General features: G+C 35.3%; 1 protein-coding gene across 9 annotated transcripts in view; it reads left to right on the forward strand.

The window, feature by feature from the left end:
* Plekha1 (pleckstrin homology domain containing, family A (phosphoinositide binding specific) member 1) overlaps positions 1–25,726 on the forward strand; it is a 70,755-nt gene that overhangs the window by 31,673 nt on the left and 13,356 nt on the right. For all 9 annotated transcript variants that reach the window (XM_005401937.2, XM_005401939.2, XM_005401940.2 and 6 more), the window contains 2 exons: positions 18,669–18,794; positions 24,714–24,857. In XM_005401937.2, the coding sequence (XP_005401994.1) occupies positions 18,669–18,794; positions 24,714–24,857 (270 nt within the window). The remainder of the gene's footprint in view (positions 1–18,668; positions 18,795–24,713; positions 24,858–25,726) is intronic.

Below are 25,726 nucleotides of genomic sequence, written 5' to 3' on the forward strand. Positions count from 1 at the left end.
CCTTTATCACAGATTAGGTGACTGAGTGTGTTTTTGGTTGTGGCTGTTTCTTCTGGTCTGTTCCATTGATCCTCAGGTCTGTTCTTTAGCCAGCACCAGGTTGATTTTATTACAGTATCTTTGTAGTGTAATTTCAGATCAGGGATTGTGATTCCACCTGACTTGTCCTTGTTGCCCAGGATTGTTTTTGCTATTCTGGGTCTCTTCTGATTCCAGATGAATTTAAGGCATGTTTTCTCTAGATCTGTGAGGTATGCTAATGGTAGTTTAATGGAAATTGCATTGAATCTGTACAGCAGTTTTGGGTGTATGGCCATTTTTCAAGGTTTGTTTAAAAGACATGTTGAGAATATGGAAACATTTTCTTGTACATGGTGATTCAGCCCTTTGAACAGCCTATAGATGGCTTTTTATCCAGCATGCACCTAATAAGAATATACTGTGTATCACTGTAGATTTTAGCCAGTGTTTATAGGAATGTTTTTAGGCGAAAGGACATGTAGCACTGAGTTCTACCTTGAAGGTACGCTTTTTTTTTTCAGGAGTAAGTTATGAGGCTTCCTGCCCATGTGATGGGAATAGGCATTGCTGTCTTGTAAGCCTTGATAAAATGGCAGTTGAAGGTGAGGGAAGCTAACGGGCATAGAAATGATGTTCAGGAATAGGGATTGGGCATTAAGAGCAGAGGAAGCCAGAGGATCCTGCCTATTTGGTCCTGGGAATAAGTCTCAACCTCTGAACATCTTTTTCACTTGTGTTTTTGCCTTGAGTTCCAGAACTTGGTACCCTTAGCCCACTTCAGTGCTACAGCCTCTCCCTTTTAAGCTGGGCTTTTCTTCTGTTTAGTTTTCTGATGACATTAGTACTTATTGATTCTTTACACTCTATCAGGTCTTTAAACTAAAGGCTTTACCTAAACTCACTGGGAAAGTGAGGTATAGAAGGATTGATTGACTTGTACAGTTTTCAGAGCTGATAAGCTATGGAGTGGGGAGCCCCAGCTAGCCTGTGAACAAAGAACCCTCTTCTGATACTTTTGTGAAAGTAGAACCAAGCTTTTAGAGTATTCTACTGATGAGGACAGTGGTTAGGTCTACTTCCTGACTGAGCCTTGTTGTACCTTTTCATGCTTATAGACTTACAGAGAAACGCATTGTAGACTGCCTGGAAAGGTTCAGGAAAGAGTTACTGAGCAGGGTTGTGCCAGCTGACCTATTTTTTTAGTTTGCACTTACTAACTGTCACTAAAAGATGAACTCTCAAAGAAGAGTGCACCAAAAGTCAGCATGCTAATTGTTAGTTTCCATCTGAAACGAATGATTCAGTGTTTATGTCACAACCCAATAGAGTTAATATAGTTAAAGCTAGTGTTGTAGTTAGATTAAATTTTTTGTCTTTCACCAGAATAGCTTGTTACCACGTGACAGAAGACGCCCACACACTGCATCTGTTCTGTACATAAAGCAGAAGTTATTTTGGGTTTATACAGTGTTAGGAAAGCAGTATTTTTAACTGATTCAGAAGTATGTATTCTTGGGGCTGGGGATTTAGCTCAGCGGCAAAAACGCCTGCCTGGCAAGTGCAAGGTCGTGAGTTCGGTTCCCGATACCGGAGAAAAAAAAAACAAAAAAAACCAAAAAAAACAGAAGTATGTATTCTTAAAAGATTTTAACTGATTATTTTTAAAACTTTCAAGAAATACTCACTACTTGGAAAATTTCTTTAGAAATAATGTAGTAAGTTTTTTTGTACAATTTGCAGTAAGCAGCAGCACTCATTTCTTAGTGCTTTTAGAAAAGAAGCGGTGCATGGTCTCAGGCTTTGTACCAGTATGGGGGTTATTGAATTTTGGACCATGGCTCTGTGTGATTTATTCATGTGATAAAATAGTCTTACTCAAAATTGATTAGGGATTGGGTAATACATTAAAGTATGCACTTTTAATTAGCTCTTGTGGTCGTGTTTTATTTTGCATGTTGAAATTTTTAGTTTTTAAGTAAATTTGTTGGTAATTTCGTGTTTTTATAATTCACATTTAGAAAATATAAGAACTGTACATGTAAGATACAGAAATCCTTATTTCATGAAGAAAATTATTATATATACATTAATGTGAATATAAAATAGATAACATTTACTAAAGAAGTCAATTTTAGATAGATGCATGTATTTAGCTTGTAGAACAACAATGAAATAATTCCTATGTGTTAATAAGGTACATTTTATGATTTTGGTTTTTTTTTTGCACAGGGAATCGAACTTAGGGCCTCATGCTTGCTAGGCAGGTGCAGTGCTGCTGAGCTACATCCCTGGCTTTATGTTTATTTTTATATAAATCTTTCCAGTTTTGATTTCACATCCATTTTATACACTTCAGTGTACTAGAACGTGAAATAGCTGCTAATTTGCCTATAGATACCTTGAAAAATTAAAGTTTCTGTTTCAGTATATGTGGTTTACCTTCTTATAGAGTAATTTCAAATGACATTTTGGTCAACTATGTAATTTAGTGGTCTGCTAAGTACTATGTGATAAATTTTTTTTTTATTTTTTTGGTTTTTCTCCGGTACCAGGAACCAAGCTCACGACTTTGCGCTTGCCAGGCAGGCGCTTTTGCTGCTGAGCTATATCCCCAGCCCAGTACTATGTGATAAATAAATTTAGAATCGTTAGAAATCCCAAATTAGATTTTGAGACTATGGGGTTTCAACATTAAGGTGGCTAGAGCGTAGTTCATAAGAGAATGGTGATTATTTAATTACTTGCTAATGATAGTACTTTTTTTGATGTTGTTTTGTTTCTTTTTTTTGTTTTTTTGAGACAGGGTCTTGCTGTGCAGTTCAGACTGGCCTTGAGCTCACTTTGTAGCCCAGGCTGGCCTCTAACTCGCAACAATCCTCCTGCCTCAGCCTCCTGAGTGCTTGGATTACAGGTGTGCGCCACCACACATTTATTCTCTTTGTTTTTCTTTGCTTTTGTTAGGTTTGTGTGAATATGCGTTGGTGGCTGAAACTTGCTTACCTTACTTCTTTTTTAAAGAACACTAGTAGAGAAACCAACCTTAAAGGGAGTGTCCAGTGGACCAAGTTTAGAAAATCAAAATTTAAAGCATACTTTATTTATGATAATTACAATATAGGTATGATAGTTTCTGGCCCTTTATTTATTAGTAAGAAATAGTCAACATGTATGTGGTTTATTCTAGACAGAAATCCATTGTTTTTAAAGTGTCTTTTTCCCCCATAGATTTTAATTTTAAAAAAATTAGATTTTTAACCTAAAAATTAATCTCTTGAAACTGTGGCAAAACTGTTCTATGGTTTGATCCTTTTTTTTTTCTTTTTAAATAATGACTGGGAGCAAATAGAAGAAAAAGTAAGCTGGATAGAGGACGCAGGTCCTAGCAAAATGGTCTTTGTGCCCAGCAGTGTTAGCAAGGCCTTCTCCTTTACACTAGTATTGTCAACTGACTGAGCAAGTGTAGAGCACTGGGAAAACTCGGACAACTCATAAATTTACATTTGAACATCTTAGGTTTCAGTCTTTAAGTACAGTCATTATTCTTGGTAAATTAAATGGTAACCTTGCCTTTAATTTTTTGCAAATGAAACTGGCATTTTCATTTATGTCATTCATGAATATTGAAGTCTGTTTATTCCTCTCTTCATTCTTTAATTATTTTTATCTTTTATTTTCCTACTGTTAGAACTTTCTAAAATTAGGGATCATATTTAAATGCCTGCTAGGAAGAAATTCAGATTGCTTGAGGAAAAAAGCCATATAAAAAAGGTAGAAAACGGGAAAAGAGAAAGAGCGCTAGCCAGAGAAACCCAAGCATATTCAGTGACTGACACTTGCTCTCACTGCTGTCTTGTGAGATCACTTTTCTGATTCTCATTAACAGCTGGCTGTTAATTGCAGTTGCAAGAGATTGTGGTCCTAAACTTTTTTATTTTAATGGCTGAATGTAAAATAACTTTTCTTTCAGTTACTTACAATTTTAAGGAAGTTACCTATGTTTGTGGATATTTTATTTGTATTTTTCCTGTTCTTAGGCAACAAATATAATTTAGTTTTATTGTAAAATGCAATTCTACATTAATAATTAGACTTTAACCATGGAATTATGCTATACTTTTGATTTTATTATAAGGACAAAGTAGAAGCCAGTGAATTTAACAGCATAGGCAAAGATTTTAATATATTATCATTTCTGGAAGAAAAATGGGAAACCAGTCTGAATTTTGGTATTTTTGTATGGTTATAATCAAGATTTTTCTTAGGACCTTCCCAGGTATAGTTAACCTCTTAATCTCTTGAAATGAGTAATAATGACTGCTTCTCTTATGGATCATCTCTTAGCAACATACCTCATCTTGAGCAGTTGAGTAGATTTTCTCTGTTTCAGATTCCCTTAATGCAGTTTTCCATTTTCAGTGAGATAACAGGGCCATGTTTTCACTGTGGAAATAACTGAAATATATGATACTGTTCATTAAAAAATACAGTAGGCCTTCTCAGTAAATTGTTCTAGGGTTTGATGACCAAATTAGGTTATCAAATAAAGTTCAACATTTATCACTGTTTGATTAATGAAATTCTGCTCACTAGTGTGTTCTCCTTACAAACCACTGCAAAATATATAGCTTCTTAGGATTCAAAGCGTCACTCAGGATTCACATCCCTCCTCTTCCTTTCCTGTTTCTTTCTCCTTTGTTTGGAAGCATGACAAGAGACACAGGGTGGGAGGGAGAGGAAAGAGAGTTTTAGAAGTCACCCACCAGACAAGTCATTTATATCTGTAAACAGTTATGTGCAAAATGCTTAACTTGGATCTCCTACAGCTCAGTGTCCTCTCTTATGCATGTAATACATATTTGCTGAACATTTTGCAAAAAGCTTCTTTGAAAATCTTTATCTGCATTGTATAGTAGCTTTTCTGCAAAGTTGATGAGAGTAGCATTATAAAAAAAATGAGAGTAAAGTTTTAGAATAGTACATTATTTCTTGAAGTGTTATTTGTGAAACATCTCCCTCAAGATACCTGCTGTTCATCCACAAAGTACAATTCTGGGAAGTTTATTATAGATTTATTGAACCAGAATTTTTGAGTGCATAGCCCAGAAATGTGAAGTTTTTAATAATGTATAGTCATACCTTATGGACACTGTATCTGAGGAGCCCACTCCTCTCTTAAATCACAGGAATACATGGTTACAATCTCTGAATACATTATGATAATGTTCTTTATAGTTCTGCTGGTACCTTGTTAAACAAGGATTAACTATGTGACAGGTAGATTGTTTAACCTTAAATGTTTTTTATATTGCTACTTTTGCCATTGTCAAGTATTTTTACATTTCTGAAAGACTATAAAATTTCCAAATGCTCTTTAAATCTTTAGAGAGAGACTAAATCATGTCCAGCATCACAATTGATGTTGAGTGTGTTTTATCATATTTTCTCCATTGCCTTTAAAGTTCACAATTCATGTGTAGACCATATGGTTAACAGTTTGAAGAAAGAACTCATGATTAGCTAAGTAGCTTATTCCCTGATTAGTTCACAGAATAGCTGAAATATATCTTAAACATTAGTAATACTCCAATTCTTTGATTCTACTTTAGTGAGACCTTTATTTTTGAGATTCTACTGTTGTCATAATTACTACTCATTTATAGTTATGATTTATGATTCATTCAAGTATTTGAATTCCTTCGTTTTTGTTTTTTATTTTAAAGATAAAGAAACAAAAAATACAAAAACATAAAAATTACTTCTTTAAGATCCTACTACTGAGTTTTTCTTCATAATCTACTATTGCATTTATTTTTGCTTTTATTTTATTTTTATTAGAACATCTTTGTGATATATAATACTTACATTCATTGTGGGTAGTGGGTAATTAACACATCTTAATTCTTTTTATATCCCTGTCTCCCTCCACCACACTGTTAATCTCAAAGTCTCCCATTTGCAAAAGATGTACTTCTTCATTTTCTATTACCTTTTTATTTTGCCCTTTAATTTATTTATACTTTGGGTTTCTCATTAAAGAGAAACCATGTGGTATTGATTTATGTGTGTCTGATTTGTTTTACTTTATATTGTTATTTCAAGGTATATTACTTTTCCTACAAATGACTCAAATTTATCTTTTATAACAGTAGTACTCAATTGTTTGTATATACCAGATTTTCTTCATTTATCCGTTTGTTGATAGACATATAAGTCACTTCTATTTTTTACATGTATTTTTATGGCCATCTATACTTTTTCTAAAAAGTATCTATTCATTTCAGTTGCCCATTTTTTATTTAGTTATTTATTCTCAGACTAAATTTTCTTAGTTCTTTATATATGCTAGATGTTTGTCCTCTGTCTAGGTATAGCTGGCAAAAATTTTTTCTTGTTTTGTAGATTGTCTCTTAAATGTTAATGGTTTCCTTTGCTGTGCAGATTCTTTGTAATTTTGTGTAATCTAATTTGTTGATTCTTTTTTTTAAATTAAGTTTATTGGTTCAGTTTAGATATACATAAAGATCATATTCATCGTAGAGAATTTGTACCTGTATATGATATATTTTGATTCCTCTTTTTTTCACAGTCCCCTCTCCTCTCTTCAACTTCTCTTCCTTTCCCTATTCACAAAGCTTTGCTTCCATTTTATCCTTGTTTTTCCTTTTCACTTCCTTCCTTTATCCCTCCCCCCTCCGTAGTTCCTCTTGCCCTTTGAATGGTTTTTTTCTGTATCATAATATATATTGTACATTTTGGTCTTTATTTACTCTTTCAGTTTCTCACAACAGGAAGACAATGCAATGTTTACACATGTGTATCTGACTTATTTCACTTAAGAGTCTGGTGTTAAGGTGCATTCATTTACCTAGAAATGTCTCAAGTTTATCATTCTTCATGTCTGAGTAGTATTCCATTCTATTAAAAAAAACATCTTTTTTTATCCATTCCTTGGTTGATGGGCATTTGGGTTGTTTCCAATATTAAGCTATTACAAACTGTGCTGCCATAAACATTGCTGTGCACATATCACTGTGGTATCACTGATGTTTTTAATTCTTCCAGGAAGATACCAAGAAGGGGAATAGCTGGGGCTATTCAAATGGGGCTTCTAGTCTTAGTTTTCTGAGGAATCTCCACACTGATTTCCACAGTGGTTGCACCAGTCTACAGTCCAACTAATAGTGGAGAAGAGTTCATTTTTCTCCATAGGCCCTTCAACTTTCGTTATTGGTTGATTTCTTGATGATAGCCATTCTCTGTGGAGTGAAATGAAATCCCAGTGTTTTAATTTGCATCTCTCTAATGAACAGTGATGTTGAACATTTTTTTCATATATTTATTTGCCATTTGTATTTTTTCCATCTGAGAAATGTGTATTCATCTCAGATGCCCATTTTTGGATTAGGTCTTTGAATTGGGGGGTCTGATTTTTTTTCATTTCTTTATATGTTCTAGATATAAGTCCTTGGTCTGAGGGACAACTGACTGAAATTTTTTCCCACTCTTTGGGTTGTCTTTTCACTCTGTTGACAATTTCTTTTGCTGTGCCAAACCTTTTTAATAGGATGAAATCCCAGTTGTTGAATCTTTCTATTATTTCCCATGCAATTGGGGTTTTATTCATGGAATCTTTCCCTATACATGTATCTTCAAGAGTTCTGCTTATTCTCTCTTCCAGCAGATTAATGTTTCTGTTTTAGTATTTATATCTTTGATCCATATTGACTTTAGTTGTGTGCATGGTAATAGTTAAGGGTCTAGTTTTAGTCTTTGGCATATAGAAAGCCAGTTTTCCTAGTACTATTTATTAAAGAGGCTATCTTTTCTCCAGTGAATGTGTTTGGCTCCTTTGTCAACAATAAGGTGGTTGAGTGTGTATAGAGTTGTTTCTGTATCTTGTAATGTGTTCCACTGATCCTCAGGCCTTTTTTTTTTTTTTTTTGCCAGTACCATGCTGATTTTATCACAGTAGCTTTGTAGTGTAATTTCAAGTCAGGGATTGTGATTCCCCTTACCTTGCCTTTGTTGCTGAGAATTGTTTGTACTATTCCAGATCTCTGCTGGTTTCAAAGAATTTTAGGAATGTTGTCTCTAGTTTTGTGAGGTATGTTATTGGAATTTTGATCAAAATTTCATTAAATCTCTATAACAATTTTGGGAGTATGGTTCTTATCAATGAGCAAGGGATATTTTTCCATTTTTAAAAATATCTTCGATCTTCTTTTTCAGAGTACTTTAATTTCCAGTGTATAGGTCTTTTACTACTTCCTGTCTTAAATTGATTCCTAAGTATTTTTTTCTTTTCTTTTTGTTTGGATGTTATTGTGAAAGGTGTGGTTTCCCTAATTTCTCTCATTGAATTTGTTGTTTATGTGCAGGAATGCTATTGATTTTTGTATCCAGCAACACTACTGAATTTGGTTATTATAAGTCTTGGTGGAGTTTTTGGGGTCTTCTATTAGAGTATCATGTCATCTGCAAATGATAATATAACTTTTTCCTGTCCTATCCTTACTCCTTTTATTTATTTTTCTTATCTAATGGGTCTGGCTAATGTTGCCAGAACTATATTGAATAAGAGTGGTGATAGTGGGCATCCTTCTCTTTTTCTTGATTTTAGAATGAAAGTGTTCAGTTTTTGACCCATTCAGTACAATGTTGGCTATTGTTTTGTCATAGATGGCTTTTATCAGGTTGAGGTAAAGACCATCTGTTCCAATTTTCTGTAGGATTTTTATTATGAAGCGGTGTTGGACTTTGTCAAATGCTTTTTCTGCATTTGTTGAGATGATCATGTTGTTCTTGTATTTGGTTCTGTTGGTACAGTGTATTACATTTATTGATTTGTGTATGTTGAAGCATCCCTACATCACTGGAATGAATCCCACTTGGTCACGTTGTATAATGATTTGCCAGTATCTTTTTGAGGATTTTTGTATTTATGTTTATTAGAGAGTTTGGCTTGCAGTTTCCTTTTTTTGTTGGGTCCTTCTCTGGTTTTGGTATCAGGATAATACTTGGAGCCAGGAATGGTTTTGGGAATATTGCTTCCCTTTCAATTACATTAAAGAGTTTCAGCATTATTGGCATTAGATCTTCTCTGAATTTCTTATAAAATTCAATAATGAATCTCTCAGGACCTGGGCTTTTCTTTGTGTGTAAGTTTTGAATTATATTTTCAATTTCATTGACTGATACTGGGTTACTTACAATTTTTATACCCTCTTGATTCAGTTTTGGCCAATTCCTATGTACCTAGGAATCTGTCCATTTTTCAGTGTTTTCTATCTTACTACACTACCAGTTCTCCAAGTAGGTATTGATGATGTGCTGGATTTCCTCAGGATAGATTGTGATTTCACCCTTTTTGTTCCTAACTGTATGAATTTGAGTCTTTTCTTTCCTCTTTTTGGTAAGATTGGCCAAGGGTTTATCAGTTTTATTTAATCTCTCAAAGAGCCAAGTCTTTGATTCATTGATTCTTTGTATTGTTTTCTTTGTCCCAATTGTATTAATTTCTGCTCTTTATAATTTCCTCCCTCACATGAGCTTTAGGTTTGATTTGCTCTTCGTTTAGAAGTTTGAGGTTCAGTATTAAGTTATTTGAGCTCCTTGTGTTTTCAGGGTGTGCAAATTCACTGCTATAATTTTCCCTCTTGAGACTGCTTTCATTGCGTCCCATAAGTTCCAGTATGTTGTATTGGTAGTATCATTTATTTGTAGATACTGTTTGATTTCTTCTTTAATTCCCTCTGTGATTCATTTTTTTGTTCAGAGGGCTGTTATTTAATTTCCATGTGTTTATATAGCATATAGCTTTTGTGGTTTCTTTTGCCATTGATTTCCATTTTTCTTGCACTATGGTCAGGTAATATAGATGGGATAATTTGAGTTCCTTGCATTTACTTAAGCATGTTCTATAGGCTAGTCTGTAATCTGTTTTGGAGATTGTCCTATGTGCAGCTGAGAAGAATGTGTATTCTGATGTTGTGGGTTGGAACACTCCATAGACATGTACTAAATCCATTTGTGCAGGTTTGGTTTTAGTTCTGATATGTTGTTGATTTTTTCTCTGGTTGATCTATTTGTGATAGTGGGGTATTAAGGTCCCCCATTATAATTGTGTTAGTGCTTATTTCATTTTTCATGCCCATTGAGTGCACTGGTATTTGGTGCATATATATTTATGATTATTATCTCTTCTTGAACTTTTCCCTTTGTAAGTAATGTAGTGACATTCTTTGTCTCTTTTGATCAGTCTTGGCTTGAGTTTCACATTGTGTGCAAATAGAATAACTACCCTTGCTTTTTTTTCCCTGGGTTCCTGTTATATGGAGTATTGTTTTCCATCCTTTGACTCTCAGTCTGTGAATTTCTTTTTGAGTTATCTGTGTTTCTTGTATGCAGCATATTGTTGGATCTTGCTTCTTTTTTTTTTTGTTTTTTCTCTGGTACTGGGAACCGAACTCACGACCTTGCGCTTGCCAGGCAGGTGCTTTTGCCGCTGAGCTAAATCCCCAGCCCCGGATCTTGCTTCTTGATCCATTCTGCTAGTCTGTTTTTTTCATTGGTGAATTGAAACCATTAACATTGATGGTTACAACTGACATCTATTAGCTTGTCCTTCTTTTATTATTTTCATGTTTTTGGTTCCTTGTCTTTCCCCTCTGTTTAATTGCTTGCTTTGTGTAGTGGCTTCTTTCTCTGGATGTTCTTGTAATTGTCTTTGTTTCTGTTTCTATAATAAGCTTTGGAGCATTTTGGAGAGCTGGTTTGGTGGTCATGATTTTCTTCAGTTCTTTGTAATGGAAGTATCTTATTTCTCCATTGATTTTGAAAGATAGTTTTGCAGGGTACATCAATCTGTGTTGGAGGTTGTTTTCTTTTAGGGCTTGAAATAGGCTCTCCTTGATTTGAGAGTTTGTGTTGAGAAGTCTGCTGTGGTTGAATGTGTTTGGTGTTGTTTCTGCATCCTCTATTCTGTTTGATTGATACACGTATCTGTTTTGTACCAATACTATGCTGTAGATTTGATATACTGTATAACTTGAAATTTGGAATTGTGATATCTCTTGCTTTGCTCTTGTTGCCCAGGATTGTTTTTGGTGTTCTGTTTCCAGATGGAGTTTATGATTGTTTTCTCTAGTTCTGAGAGGAATGCTGTTGGTATTTTGATTGAGATTGCATTAAACATATGTATCATTTTTGGAAGTATGGCCATTTTGACAGTATTGGTTCTGCTTGTACAGGAATAGGGGATTTCTATTTTCTGATGTCCTCTTCATTCTCCTTTTTCATAATACTGAAGTTTTCATTGTAGAGGTCTTTCATTTCCTTAATTAAATTAATTCCTAAGTATTTAATTTTTCTTGGTACTATTATGAATGGGACTGCTTTCCTAATTTCTTTCTTGGTGTGTAAGAGTGCTATGGATATTTGTGTGTTGATTTTGTATCTTGCTACATTACTGAATTCAAGAAGTGTTTTTAGTGGGATTTTTGGGGTCTTCCATGTAAAGAATCTTGTCATCTGCACATGATAATTTGACTTTCTCTTTTCATATCCATGTCACTTATATTTCTTTCTCTTGCCTGATAGTTCTGGCTAATGTTTTGAGTACTGTAATAAAAGGAGTAGTGATAGTAGACATGTTTGTCTTGTTCCTGATTTCGAAGGCAAAGGCTTCAGCTTTTTTCAAATTAGTATCATGTTGACTGTTGGTTTCATAAATGGCTTTTATCAAATTGAGATAAGGTCATTCTGCACCTATTTTCTTTAAGTTTTTACCATGAATGGATGTTGGACTTTTGTCATAAGCTTTTTCTGCATCTGTTGAGTTGATTATGTGATTTTTTTGTCCTTGCCTCTGTTTATGTGGTATGTTACATTTACTGATTTGTGTATGTTGAACCATCCTTGCATCCCTGGGTTAAAACCTACTTGGTCATGATATATGATCTTTTTAATGGTTTATTATATTCTGTTTGTCATATCTTGTTGAGGATACTTGGGTCTGTGATCATTAAAGAGATTGGTCTGTTGTTTTCTTTCTTAGTTGGGTTCTTTTCTGGTTTTGGAATCAGTAATGCTAGCTTCCAAAAATGAGCTTGGAAGTACTCCTTCAGTACTGGCATTATATCCTCGTTGAAGGTCTTACAGAATATGGTGGTAAATCCACCTGATTCTGGAATTTTCTTATTTGGTAAGTTGTTTGTTTTTATTATTATTATTACTGCCTCAGTTTTATTGCCTGTTACTGGATTACTCAGAGTTTTCATATCTTCTTGGTTCAGTTTTGGTAGTTCATATTTGGCTAAGAAGCTGTCCATTTTTTCACAAGTCTCCACATTGTTGGAGTATAATTTTTTAGTAATTACTAATGATTTTCTAGCTTTTAGTGGTGTCTGTTGTGATTTTACTTTTTCATTTCTAATTACATGGATGTGGGTCTATTCTTTCCTTCTTTTGGTCAGTTTGGCTAGAGATTTGTTTGTTTTGTGCATTCTTTTAAAGAACCAGCTCTTTATTCATTGACTCTTCACATTTTTTTTCTCAGTTACATTAATTTCTGTTTGATAATTACCTGGGTTTGAGCTAGTATTGTTCTTTTTTTGGTGTCTTGAGGTGCATCATTAGTTCATTTATTTTCACTCTTCCTGTTTTCCTGGTGCATTCAAAGCACTAAAACTCCCTACAGGACTGTTTTATTGTGTCTCTCTGGTTCTGATATGTTGTACTGGCATTATTGTTTGATTCTATGAACTAATTTCTTCTTTGGTTTCTTCTTTGACCCACTGAGTGTTCAGAAGTGTTTTATTTAATGTTCAGATGTTTGTAAAAATTCTGTAGTTTCTTTTTTTTCTTTTTCTTTTTTTCTTAGTACCAGGAATCAAATTCAAAGTGTCATGCTTGTCAGACAGGTGCTGTGCCACTGAACTATATCCCTGGCCTTCTGTGGTTTCTTTTATAATTGATTTGTAGTTTTAGTGTGCTATGATCTGATAATAGATATAAGATGATTTTGATACTTTTTTTGTTAGTTAAGCAGGCTTTGTGGACTAGCATGTGTGGTCAGTTTTGAAGACAGTTCCGTGTGCTGTGAGAAGCATATGTTTTCTGCTGTAGTAGGGTAGAAAACTCTGCAGATATCTATTAAATGCATTTGTTCAGAGTTTCGGATCAGCTCTGATTTTTTAAAGTTTTTTAGCTGATCTGTTTGTGCAAGTGGGATATTGAGGTGACCCACTATGATTGTGTTAGCATTTATTTGGTCTTTTATGTGCAGTAATGTTTGCTTTATGAAGTTAAATGCACCAGTACTCAGTGTGTGTCCAGTAAGTCCTGACTTAGGAACATTCGAGTTGCAAACTTTGACAGATATGAACATACCTTGCATTATGAACATTGTGGATGTGAACAAATTTGAGAAGCAGCTCACCCTAACCCTAACCCTAACCACCATTTTAAGCTAACTGTAAAAGTAAAAAGTTTGTTTACAGTATTTATATATTTGGTTTTTTTATGCTTTTTATTGTATATTTGTGTCAAACGTGTATAAGACTCAGTTTATTGGACTTATGAATGAATCTGACACATGAATGTTCTTCCAGAGGAGAACTCATCCGTGAGTTGGGGACTGTGTGTGTGTGTGTGCATGTGTATGTATTTATTCACAGTTGTTATCTCTTTTTGTTGAATTATTCCCTTAACTGATAATATGTAGTTTACCTTCTTTGCCTCTTCTGATCAGTTTTAGCTTGAAGTTTGCTTTTTCTGAGCGTAAAATTACTCCCTCTGCTTGCTTTCAGAGACCTTGTGCATGGAATAATTATTTCCCATCTATTGATTTGTAGTCTGCATTTCTTTTTTAATTAAATGAGTCTCTTGAATGCAGTAGACCATTGGGTTTTGTCTGTGTGTTTGAATTGGGGAGTTTAGACCATTTACATTAAGAGTTATAATTGAAATGGACTGACCTATCCTTATAATTGTATTATTTTTCTGTTGTTGACTCCTTTATTTTTCCTTTTTGTTTAACTACTCGCCTTGGTTGATGTGTTTATTCTCTCCAACTTTTTTGACTTTGTTGGTTTCATTGTCTCTGTAGGATATTCCTGAGTATTTTGGGAGTACTGATTTGGTTTTCATTAATTCCTTATGATCTTTACCGTGGAATGTCATTTCTCCATCAGTTTTGAGAGAGAGTTCTGTAGAGTGTATTAGTCTAAGTTGAAAGTTGTTTTAAGTCTTGAAACATTTCACTCCAAGATCGCTTGGCCTGTAAGGTTTGTGTTGAAAACTCTACTGTAATTATAATGAGTTTACTTATATAAGTAATTTTTTGCTCTTCTCTGACATCTTAGATTCTGTCTTTATATTGAATTTCTGGGAGTTTGACTGTGATGTATCATGGGGAGCTTCTTTTCTCTTTTTAGTTATTTGGTGTTCTGTAAGCTTTGCTTACCTGTATATTGAGTTCTTTCCCCATACTTGGAAAGTGTTCTGCTAGGATTTCTGTAAACAGAATTTTTAAATTCTGTCCTCTAATTTGTCTCTAACTCCATTTAGCCTTAGGCTAGTCTTCTTAGTGTCATCAAGTGGCTGTTGGATGAATTTTTCTTGCTTTCTTAATTGTGTTTAAGCTTTTTCTCTTTATGTCATGTTTAAGGTTTTTCTGTTTATGTCATCCTTGATTTCTTAATTATTTGTCCTTGATTTCTTAATTATTATTATTATTAATATTATCATTTTATCTTTTTGAGACAGGGTTTCCCTATGCAGTTCAGGCTGGCCTTGAACTCACTATGTAGGCTACACTGGCCTTGAACTCAGAGTGATCCTCCTGCCTCAGCCTTTCAAGTGCTGGGATTACAGGTGTGCACCACCATGCCTGGCTTTCCTTGATTTCTAATATCCTGTCTTCACATTAGTCATTGGTGCTGTTTATGAATTCAGCTGAATTATTTATCTCTGGGATTTCTGTTCGACACTTTTTCTTTGATTCTGTTTCTTTGGTAAATTAGTCATTCCTGTTTTGAATCATTTTGGCCAGCTCTTCCAATTTTGTATTTGTTTCTCCTGTCAGCAGATTGATCAGTTTGCTTGCTAGTTCCACTGTCTCGAATTATGTCATCTTTGAGCTCAGTGAATTTGTTTGCTTCATCTTTCTTTAATTGTTTCATACAACGCAGCAGTCTGGGGCTGCGGATTTAGCTCAGCGGCACAGCGCCTGCCTGGCAAGTGCGAGATCCTGAGTTTGATTCCTGGTACCAGAAAAAAACCAAAAAAAGAAAAAAAAAAAACAAAAACAAAAAACAACTCAGCATTCTGCTGTTCGCTTTCCTCTCCATTAGTCCCCTGTAGGTCTGCTTTAGGAGAGTTGGAAGTCTTTGGAGGCATTTTATTGTCTTTTTTTCATGTTCTTATTTATTGATTGATTATGCTGAAGGTTGAAGTCAAATCAAATGAAGAGAGTTGGTATGAGTGTCTCTTTAGTTAGGTTCTGTTTTCCTGTGATGTGTTCTTGGCTTTATTCGTTAAGAGGTATTGTTTACCACCTCAGCCTATTCAATTTAATTGGATTGGGTCCTGTCACTATGTTATAAGGAGACAATTTCTACTGGTTATACCAGTGTCAACAGATCCAACTGTGCGTCAATCATAAACATTAAAACTTATTTTGTAATTTCATCCTTTTGTCTATAACTCTTCCATACTTTATTATACTACTGTTTGTGGTTCATCTGGGATGTGGAGAATTGGGGAAAGGAGAGACAGGGGGAAAGTAATGGGATTATGTCAGTGGGAAGAGAAGGAGGTAAGAGAAATGTTAGTAGGTAAAAAGTATGAGGACATCTGGGTGTGGTGGCACACACCTGTAGTCTCAGCACTGGGCAGGCTGAGCCAAGAGAATTGCTGGGAGTTCAAGGCCAGCATAGGCTACGTAGTAGGTTCAAGGCCAACATGATCTACACAGCAAGACCCTGTTTCAATAAACAAATAAAATAAAAAATAGGAGGTCATACTCTGTTGGAATTATTTTTATAGCTTTAGTAAAGGGTTAGTATGGAGGTTGAGAGTGTGTTGGTATAGGCAGGAGGAGGTATGCAGATAAGTGGAAGTACAGAATTTGAGGAAGGCTATAAGATTATCAAAACCTGTTAATATATTTGTGGCAATTTTTTGGATCTTCTAAGCCTGGTTTTTAAAGGATTACTCTGCATGCCCTTGAATGGTACTGTTTAATTTGTAGCAGTGGTTAATTCTTATTCCCTAATGCACTTATACAGGCTTCTATTTATGCTATAAGATAAGTGGAGAAGAGGAGGGAGAAGGCAAAGAGATGAGATAACAAGAGAGGAGAAAAAGAATAGGGAGGGAAGAAAGTAAAAAATCAGAAGAGAAAGGTGGGCATGGTGGCACACACCTGTAATCCCAGCACTTGGGAGTGAGACTGGATTGCTGTGAGTTTGAGGCCAGCCTGAGCTACATAGCAAGACTGTCTCAAAACAAAACAAAATAAACAAAAAAATTAAATAAAAAAATAGAATAAAAAGACTAAGCAGGAGCAGATTAAAGGGGAAAACCTTGAAGAATAATGTTATCATAACCAAACAGTACCAATAAAGAAGCAAGAACCAGAAGAAAAAGAAGGTGGAGGAGAAAGAGAAGACTACCAAAACTAACAAAGAAGAGAAAACAGAAACCAAAAAAACCCCACCAAAATGACCCATATCAAATGAAGAAACAAGGAAACAACTGAAATAAAAATAGAAGTAAAAATAAAAACCTTCACCCAATTGTTATACCACTAACCCAGAGTGTCCATACAGCTCCCTTTACACTGGAGTCACAGTCTGATTGCATGCAGCAAGCAGTTTATCTTTGTGGGCCAGGTGGTTTACCTCTGTGTTGCCTGGCCAAAGCCATAAAGGCTGTTGTTCCCTCCAAGTGTGTCCTGGTTGTAACAGTCTGTGCTCCAGCCATGACCCACTGCAGGCCTCCATGGGTCCAGTTTCCTTAATCTGTTGGGGGGTGCTAAACATTGCAGACATCTCCATGTCTTCCTTCCACAGGCTTTCCTTGCCCAGTATTTGGCCAGTGGTCACTGGCCCAGGCGACATTTACCATCTCTCTGTCCACCCACATCTGTCTGTCTCAACCCTACCCAAAAAACCTAGTGCTGTCCCTATTTACCAGGGTAGGGTGGTGGGCAGGACCTTCTACCTTCTCAGGCCTTTCCTGTTTTTGGAGAAACAATAAGAGAGTGCCCACTCTGTTATAGCTTTGCCAAGTCACTCCCTGACCTGGGTGCCAATGTCTCCTTTCACAGATGTCCCTGCTCTACTGTTTCGCATATTTGTCATAGACTGAGTTTCCATGCCCTCTGCTGTCCCCAGCTAGGATGTCCTGGGGCCGCCCTGTGGGAGCCAGCTGGCAGTTCTGAGTAGTGTGCTGAATGTTCCACAGATAGTACTTCCATTGTATGTGGGGGAATAGCAACTTACTTTTTTTTCTGTGTCAGATGAGCCTTTCTCAATAGTCAATGGCTCACAGGTGCTAGAGTGCTGTTGTTCATAAGTGCGTGCATGACGATTTGTTCCACTCCATTTTGGTTTCAGCTTCTTTAAATCCCTTGATTGCATGTCTCCCTTGCCATGCTGTCAAGAGTTAATAGTAATTGTGAGTCTATTCATTTGGCCAGACCATCACCAAAGGACCAGATCCTTCTCAGTCCAGTCCTCTCCTAGGATGCCTGCTCTGATGCGGAGGGTGAGGTTCCATGGTCCAGGAGTGGTCTGCTTTCCCATCACACACATCCTGAATACTGGATTTTAGTCTAGCTAAATTTTTTGTTTGTTTATCTTCCTATATCAGACTTTGTCTTTCACCCCTATGTCAGGATAAGTGCTTTTCTTCAGCACCAATATGGAGACACCCACCCACTCACCCTTGCTTTCACACCCTGGGTGGCCATCTTCTCTCTTATAAAAAATTTTGTTACTTTTCATGTTTTGATTTTTGATTTGTGTGCAGAGTTTTATTCTGCTGCTTTTGGATTAGTTCAAGTCAGTCTTTCAACCCTTATTCATTACTTACTATGTATTTGGTAATACATTGTTTTGAAGCCCGTAAAGATAAGTGTGTTACAATCCCTGTCCTTGAGACTTTCTAGATCACTAGTAGGAATGAAAGAAAGGGAAGATAGCGGCAAAGAGTTTAAGTGTTCTAACAAACAGGGTCTGTATTCCAGAGCATAGTGGTTGGATTTGGAAGAGAGTTACACAAATTTGGCTAAAATGTAGTATAACCTGGATCTCCACCTATGTTCCCTAGTGCCTTTGAGCCTGTGTTCCTTACTTCTCAAATGGGGTAGGGCCGCTGCATGGTGTTGGTGGGAGGAAAAATGAGGAGATATGTGAAATACCTGTGCAGGAAGTACTTAGCAAGTGACAGCTGTATTATAAAATGTTAGTAGAACAGAATAATAATATGAGAACTTAAAAGAGCATGCATATACACTGTAAACAGTTTATATATACTTTTTTCAGTTATATATATAAGTAGACAGTTGGTAATTCTGTGATAAAAGAGGATTGCCTATATAAATCTGATGATAAAATGGTTCATCTTATGTACTATTTTAGGTACCAAAGCAGCCAGACTCACAGCTTAATTCTGATAACCTAAATCGCCAAGGTGAATGTGGGAAAAAACAAGTGTCTTACAGAACTGATATTGTTGGTGGTGTACCTATCATTACTCCAACTCAGGTAATCAGTTAATTCTTTTTTGTCATCCAAACTAAAACACCACATCTTTTCTAAAGTAATAAAATACTCAGTTACTACGAAACCTATTGTTTCCTATTCCAAAAGTGTATGTTTAGTGTAAAAAAAAAAAAAAAAAGGTGTATCACAGATAAACAGCATTTAATGCTTTTCGTGTGTCTAGAAGCCTTCGCCTGTGTACTCTGTACTCCCCCAGAAATGGAGATATGAGTTGCATATTTACAAATAGTTACAAAAACTATTTGTAAATAGTTTTTCACTTATCATGAATGTTTTCCTGGACATCAGATCATATTCTAAGTTATTTTTCATGACTACAGAGTAGTTCTGCCAAGGATTTTCCATAATTTTCAAATCCAGTATAGAGTTCTGTTTCTCTTTTTCTTCTCTTTTTCTAAGGATGAACTTCTTATAGTTTAAACTTTATTTTCAAAAGGGTAAACCCTTAGAAATAAAATTGCTGAGTCACAGTTTGCAAATATGTTTAATTTTTTAAGACTGACTTTTCAACAACCTGGAGTAGGTGAGCTAAAGGATTAGAATTTTTCTTAATTATGCCCCAAAAGTATGATATGCTAAAAGTAAGTCTCACTTGCATATTAGGAAAAATACAAATTTATAAACAATTTTTATGACATTAAAACATCTGTATGAGTTTAAGTTTTCTTGTGTTGCTATTGATAGAATGAGTTTGTCAATAAGTTTTTTAAGGGTTGTGGTTATAGCTCAGTGGCACAAGTGTCTGCTTGGCAAGCACAAGGTCCTGAGTTCGATTCCTGGTACCAATAAATAAATGAATAAATAAATAAGTTTTTAAAGTGTTATTGTCAATGCTGGGCTTTTTTATTACATTTATGTCTTTTGTACTTAGAAGACTTTGATACTTTAGAAATCTTTTAAATCAAATTATATACTATATTTCAGATTTTTTGCCAGCAGAGGATTATTAATGGAAGGAAAAATTACACAACATTATTTAGCTGTTGAATGCTTTCTTTATGCTTAAAAAAGGGTGTATCAGTGAATAAAAATCCCTGCTCTTTTGACAGTTTGCAGTTGTTAGCAAAGTTTAATAAAAAAATAAAATAGCATTGTATATGTATTAGGTTTTTCAAAAAGCAATGGTTTAACCTGTTGAACTTCTAATTATAGCTAGACTAAGCTGTTTTTATTTGTATTATGACTTGCATTGACGTGCTAGATTATTTGCCTGTAGTTGTATTAAGATAATGTAGTAATTTTTATCTGTGACTAATTTAATTTGGATTCTATGTAAGATGCCATTTTTAAAACTTCCAAGTAGTTGTATTGATTTACTATTTTGCAGTATAGTGTTTAAAAATTATCAAGTAGTATCTACTCATTGTGAAAGCATTTAGACATGTAGTATCAAGAAAATGTTAAATGTTACTTGCATTATAAATGCAGTAAATATTGAGTAAGCAGTGAGTTAAATACTAGCATTACAAGTACATACTGTTGTTTTGACCTGTCTAAATGTAGAACAGGTTAAAAATTCCTCAAGATATGTATCACATTTAGGACTTAGTTCTTCTCCTGAATTTTAGGAGTTCCTGAAAATAAACCCTTGGCTTATTTATGAGATTCTGTAGTATTTGATGTCATAAAAAAACAGGAAGCAATGCTTTGAGGAACCTGAAATCCTGTGTATAGTTTTAAAAAACACTTGGCTTACATGTAAAACATAAAACTACAATACTTTTAGGAAACCATAGGAGAAAATCTTTAGGATCTATGACTAGGCAAGGAATTTTTGAGACTTGGCATCTAAAGCATAGTCTATAAAGGAAAATGAGGGGTAAATGGAACCTCATCAAGTTTTAAAATTGCTTTGTAAAGGACTGTGTTCCAAAAGTGAAAAGCTACACACTGGGAGCAAATATTGTTAGCCTCATAGCCAACAAAGCCAACCAAAGACTTATATCAAGAAATTACAAAGACTCTCAAAACTCAACAATTCAAAAAACAAAAACCCCAATTAGAAAATGGAAAAAATTCATGAACAGACGTTCAGAAAAACAAAACATGAAATAATATACTGATATGCAAGTGAAATGATGGTTACCATTAGTAGCCAGGAGGGAAGCATACTTTAAGACCACAATGAGATACCATACTTGGCAGAATGGGTAAAATAAAAATTGTTGTCAGTAGAAACACTAACAGAAATGAGAAATAGGATCTCTCCATTACTGGTGGGAATGTTGTTTTATAAAAGTAAATTTCCAGTTGCTAGACAACCCAGCATTTGCACTCCTAGCCATTTATGCTAAAGAAATGGATGACCCCAGAGTAATTACTGTGAGGATAACAGTATGCAGTGTACTAATTATTGTTACTCCCCTATTATCTTGTTTTGAATTTTTTTCTTTTTATATAAAGAAATAGATGATTAGCTTCACATTGTGGAATAATCCCAGCACTTGGGAGACTGAGGCAGGAGGATTTTGAGGCCAGCATGGCCTCCATAATGAGTTCAAGGCTAGCCTAAACTACATAGCAATTACCTGTCTCAAAAGACCAAGACGAAAAGAAAAGGATGATTGTGTTCAGAGAAAAATCTGTATATAAGTGTTCATAGAAGCTTTATTCCTAATAGCCAAGAGCTAGAAACAATTTACATACTCTTTTTTTTTTCTTTTAAAGAGAAAAAGCAGTAAAAACAATGATAGAAAATTTGAAACCAAGGTAGAAGGGCAGTAACAATGGTTACTACATTGCTTATTATTGTCTTCAAAGTAATTGCTGAGATTATAAGATACAGGTATGAAAAACTGATCAGATGATATAAGGACAAATGTTTCTTTTCAGTGAACTAATAGAAATTAGTAGTATAACTGTGTTAACTATCGTGTGTGTGTGTGTGTGTGTGTGTGTGTGTGTGTGTAGTTTTCCTTTTCCCTTCCTTCTTCTGTCTTTTCCCCCATCCCAGTTTTTCTTTCCTTTTGAACAATTTCTTTCAATTTCCCAGTGTTGATATGTTGTACATTTTCAACTTCTTACACTAGGAGATAATACGATGTTTACACATGTAAGATTGATCTCACATACTCATTAATGGGTGAATGGTCAAATAAGTGGTAGTTTACATCGTGAAGTACAGCAGTAAAAAAGAATGAAGTATTGATTCAAGAAAGAAACTGAACAGATCTTCACAGAATTGTGCTGAGTAAGAAGAACCAATCCCAAAATATTACCTTATGTGTATTTTCACTTATATTCTCAAAATACCAGAATTATAGAAAACAAATTAGTGGTTGTACAGGATTAAGCTATAATCTCTGAAAGAGTAGCACAAAGAAGCCTTGTGAATGATTCTGATTGCAGTTGTGGTCAAATCTGCACATGTGATAAAGTTACATAGAACTATATATGTGCAGTAGGCAAATGAGTGTGTATAATGCTGGTGTACTCAAAATAAGATTTGTGATACACTGGTGTCAGTTTCTTGGTCTAGGTACTATATTCTATATATACTCTATATGCAGTTTTCCTGTTAGGGAAATCTTGTTGAAGGGTACATAAGACCTCCTATGGTCCCCTGCTTTTTTAGTTTTTACTTTTTATAATTTTCTGTGAAGCAGTGTAATTATTTCAAAATAAAAATTCCTCCCCCCAAAAAAGCACTAGTGCCGGGACTTTTATATAATCTCAGAAGTAGAAATTTGTGCTTTGATCAATAAGAAAGTTACAATTATCTCAGATTAGCCAGGGATGTAGCTCAGCTGCATAAGCGCCTGCCTAGCAAACATAAGGTCCTGAGTTCGATTCCCAGTACAAAAAAAAAAAAGATGCCAGTCCATGCTGGCCTTGAAGTATCTCAGATTAATTAGAAAACTCCTCATTTCAAAATCTGTGTTCCTCCCAGACGTGAAATTATACTACAGAGTTACTGTGATAAAATCAGCATTGTCCAGGCAAAAAAAAAAAGGCCTAAAGATCAGTGGAACAGAATAGAAGATGCAGACACAACCCCAAACACACTCAGCCACCTTATCTTTGACAAAGGGGCCTGTTATGGTTTTTGTCTGTGTGTCCCCCCAAAGCCTCCTGCGGCCCTGGGGCAGGCTGTTAGAGTTTGAATATGGGTGTGAGAGCTACACCCGCCTGGGAGTGGATAGTTTGCATATGTAAGGGAGAGGAAGAAGTGCTTGGGGCACTCCTCCCCCATTCCGCCCTGGTGTGTGTGCTTGCAGCTCAGCTGTGTGCTGCCGTCCTGAGCTGTAGCTCTTTGCCATGTGTGCCACTCTGCCTTATAAACTGCCAAGTATGGACTGAAACTTGCACAAACTGTAAGCGAAATAAACCTTTCCTTCCTTAATTTTGGGCGTCAGATATTTTGTCCCGGCAACGAGAAAAAAGTAACCAAGACAGGGCCAAACATGTTCACTGGAAGATAGTCTCCTTAATAAATGGTGCTGGTAAAACTGGCTTTCCACATGCTGAAGACTAAAAGTAGACCCATGTCTACCACTATGCACTAAAGTCAAAATGGATCAAAGATCTAAATATTAAAAAACAAACACTAATTCACTGGAAGAGAAAATAGATAGAAATCTCAAAGACGTAAGTGTAGGCATACTTCATGAACAAAACCCAGACTGTAAGAGATATATTACAAAGAATCAGCAAATAGGATCTCACCTTCTTAAAAAGGTTTTCACAGCAAAACAAATTGTCAACAGAGTGAAAAGACAACCCAAAGAGTAGGAAAAAATTTCAGCCAGTTGTCCTTCAGATAAAGGACTTATATCTAGAACATATAAAGAATTGAAAAAACTCAGACCCCCCCAAATTCAAAGACCCAATCCAAAAATGGGCATCTGAGATGAATACACATTTCTCAGATGAAGAAATACAAATGACAATTATATACAAGAAAAACGTTCAACATCACTGCTCATTTGAGAGGTGCAGATTAAAACAACACTGAGATTCTGTTTCACTCCAAAAAGAATGACTATCATCAAGAAATCAACTGGTAGCAAATGCTGGTGTGGGGAAAAAGGAACCCTTCTCCACTGTGGGTGAGAGTGTAAACTGGTGCAACCACTGTAGAAATCAGTGCGAAAATTCCTCAAAAAACTAGGATTAGAGGCCCCATTTGACCCAGCTATTCCCATTCTGAGTATCTTCCTAGAAGAATTAAAAACATCATACCACAGTGATACATACACACCGTTATAGCAGCACAATTTATAATAGCTAAATCTTGGAGACAAACTACATGTCCATCACCCAAGAAATGGATAAAAAAAGATGTGGTTTTTTAATGTAATAGAGTACTACTCAGCTATAAAGAAGGATAAACTGGAAACTTACAGGTAAATGGATGTAACTTGTGACCGTACTCATAAGTGAAAGAAATCAGACCCACACGTGTAAACACTGTCTTTTCTCATTAGTGTGAGAAACTGAATGAGCAAATAAGATCCAAAATTTACAATAGCTACTGTGCATTGAGAAGAAATAGTTCAAAAGAGAAGACAAACTGTGATGGGGGATAGAGAAAAGGGAAGAAGAGAAAAAGAAAAAAATGTATTTATACTTAAGATAGTTATGATAGGTATACAGCTAGTTTCTTTTAGTTCATTGAAAAGAAAGGTTTGGGCTAATATTGTTTGGACAAGATTTCATACCTGTATGTTGTACTCTGAATACTATGAAGATAACAATATGCAGTGTATTAATTATTACTACCTTACTACTAGCCTGTTTTGAAACTGTTTTATTGTTATTTTTTTTCTCTTTAAAAAAAAATGTGTTTCTGACTACACTGAGATAGACTATAGGATTTGCTAGGAAATAAACGTAAAATGAAAGTATGTTTTGAAGCTAAGCAAGCAAGAAAAGCATTTATTCATTTTGCTTCATTTTTAGAAAGAAGAAGTAAATGAATGTGGTGAAAGTACTGACAAAAATAATTTGAAAAGGTCACAAAGCCATCTTCCTTATTTTACTCCTAAACCACCTCCAGACAGTACAGTTATCAAAGCTGGATACTGTGTAAAGCAAGGAGCAGTGGTGAGTAGCTTAACAAAATATATAAAATAATGAAAAATGAGGCTGCACTAGCAACTCACAAGTTATTCAGATAATGTGTATTATTTTATAAAAGATGAGAGTGAAGACTAGCAGGCTGGGAAGGACATTAGGAGAGCAGGGATTATTCTGTATTTATAATGCGGTGCTGTTATTTCCGTGGTCTGTGGCCAGCTGGGTAAGTTCATGCCTATTTACACTGACCTTCAATTGAGATAAAAGCCTGACAGTTTAAATTTATTCCAGAATGTTCTGTTGATTCCCCATATCTGTAGGAATGGGTGAGGGGAAAAGCTTCCCTAGGAAGGGGGCCTCCTGAGGTTGGAGGAATGAGTGCTGGGGTTGGCCTGACCTCAGTGGAAGTCTGTGGGCTTGGGCTACTTAACCTCACAGACTCTCAATTTCTCTTCTAAGGGAAATCATTTATAAAAATTATGATCAAGAGTATGTTTTAGAAAGATGTACATAAGAAAATGACCATGACACAAAACCTAGTACTGAAGAAGAGGTATTACAGGTGAGCCCAAATAATCCCACATAGCTCCATCATGGAAGATTTCTGCATAACAAGTAAATTTATCAGTATTTCTAAAGAGCCAGGTGCTTTTCTGAACCTGTTTTGTTTGTGTGAACTAAATCATTAGAATTTCATGAGAAAATAAACTTAAGTTTTGAAAATAAAAGGAAAAAAATGTCTAGGAGTAAAAAGGTATTTAAAATTTTATTGGATGTTTTGCTTGACTGCTCATCCCTTTCTGGCACCTGATTCCCTTAAGTTAGCCCAGGGAAATTTCTGCCAGCTCTGTTTGACCTTTTGTTGGGCTCAAAGAAATGAAGGCAAGGACGGGAGT

Source organism: Chinchilla lanigera, unplaced genomic scaffold, assembly GCF_000276665.1.
Source record: "Chinchilla lanigera isolate Chin_1 unplaced genomic scaffold, ChiLan1.0 scaffold00076, whole genome shotgun sequence".
In the NCBI taxonomy this organism is placed as follows: domain Eukaryota; kingdom Metazoa; phylum Chordata; class Mammalia; order Rodentia; family Chinchillidae; genus Chinchilla; species Chinchilla lanigera.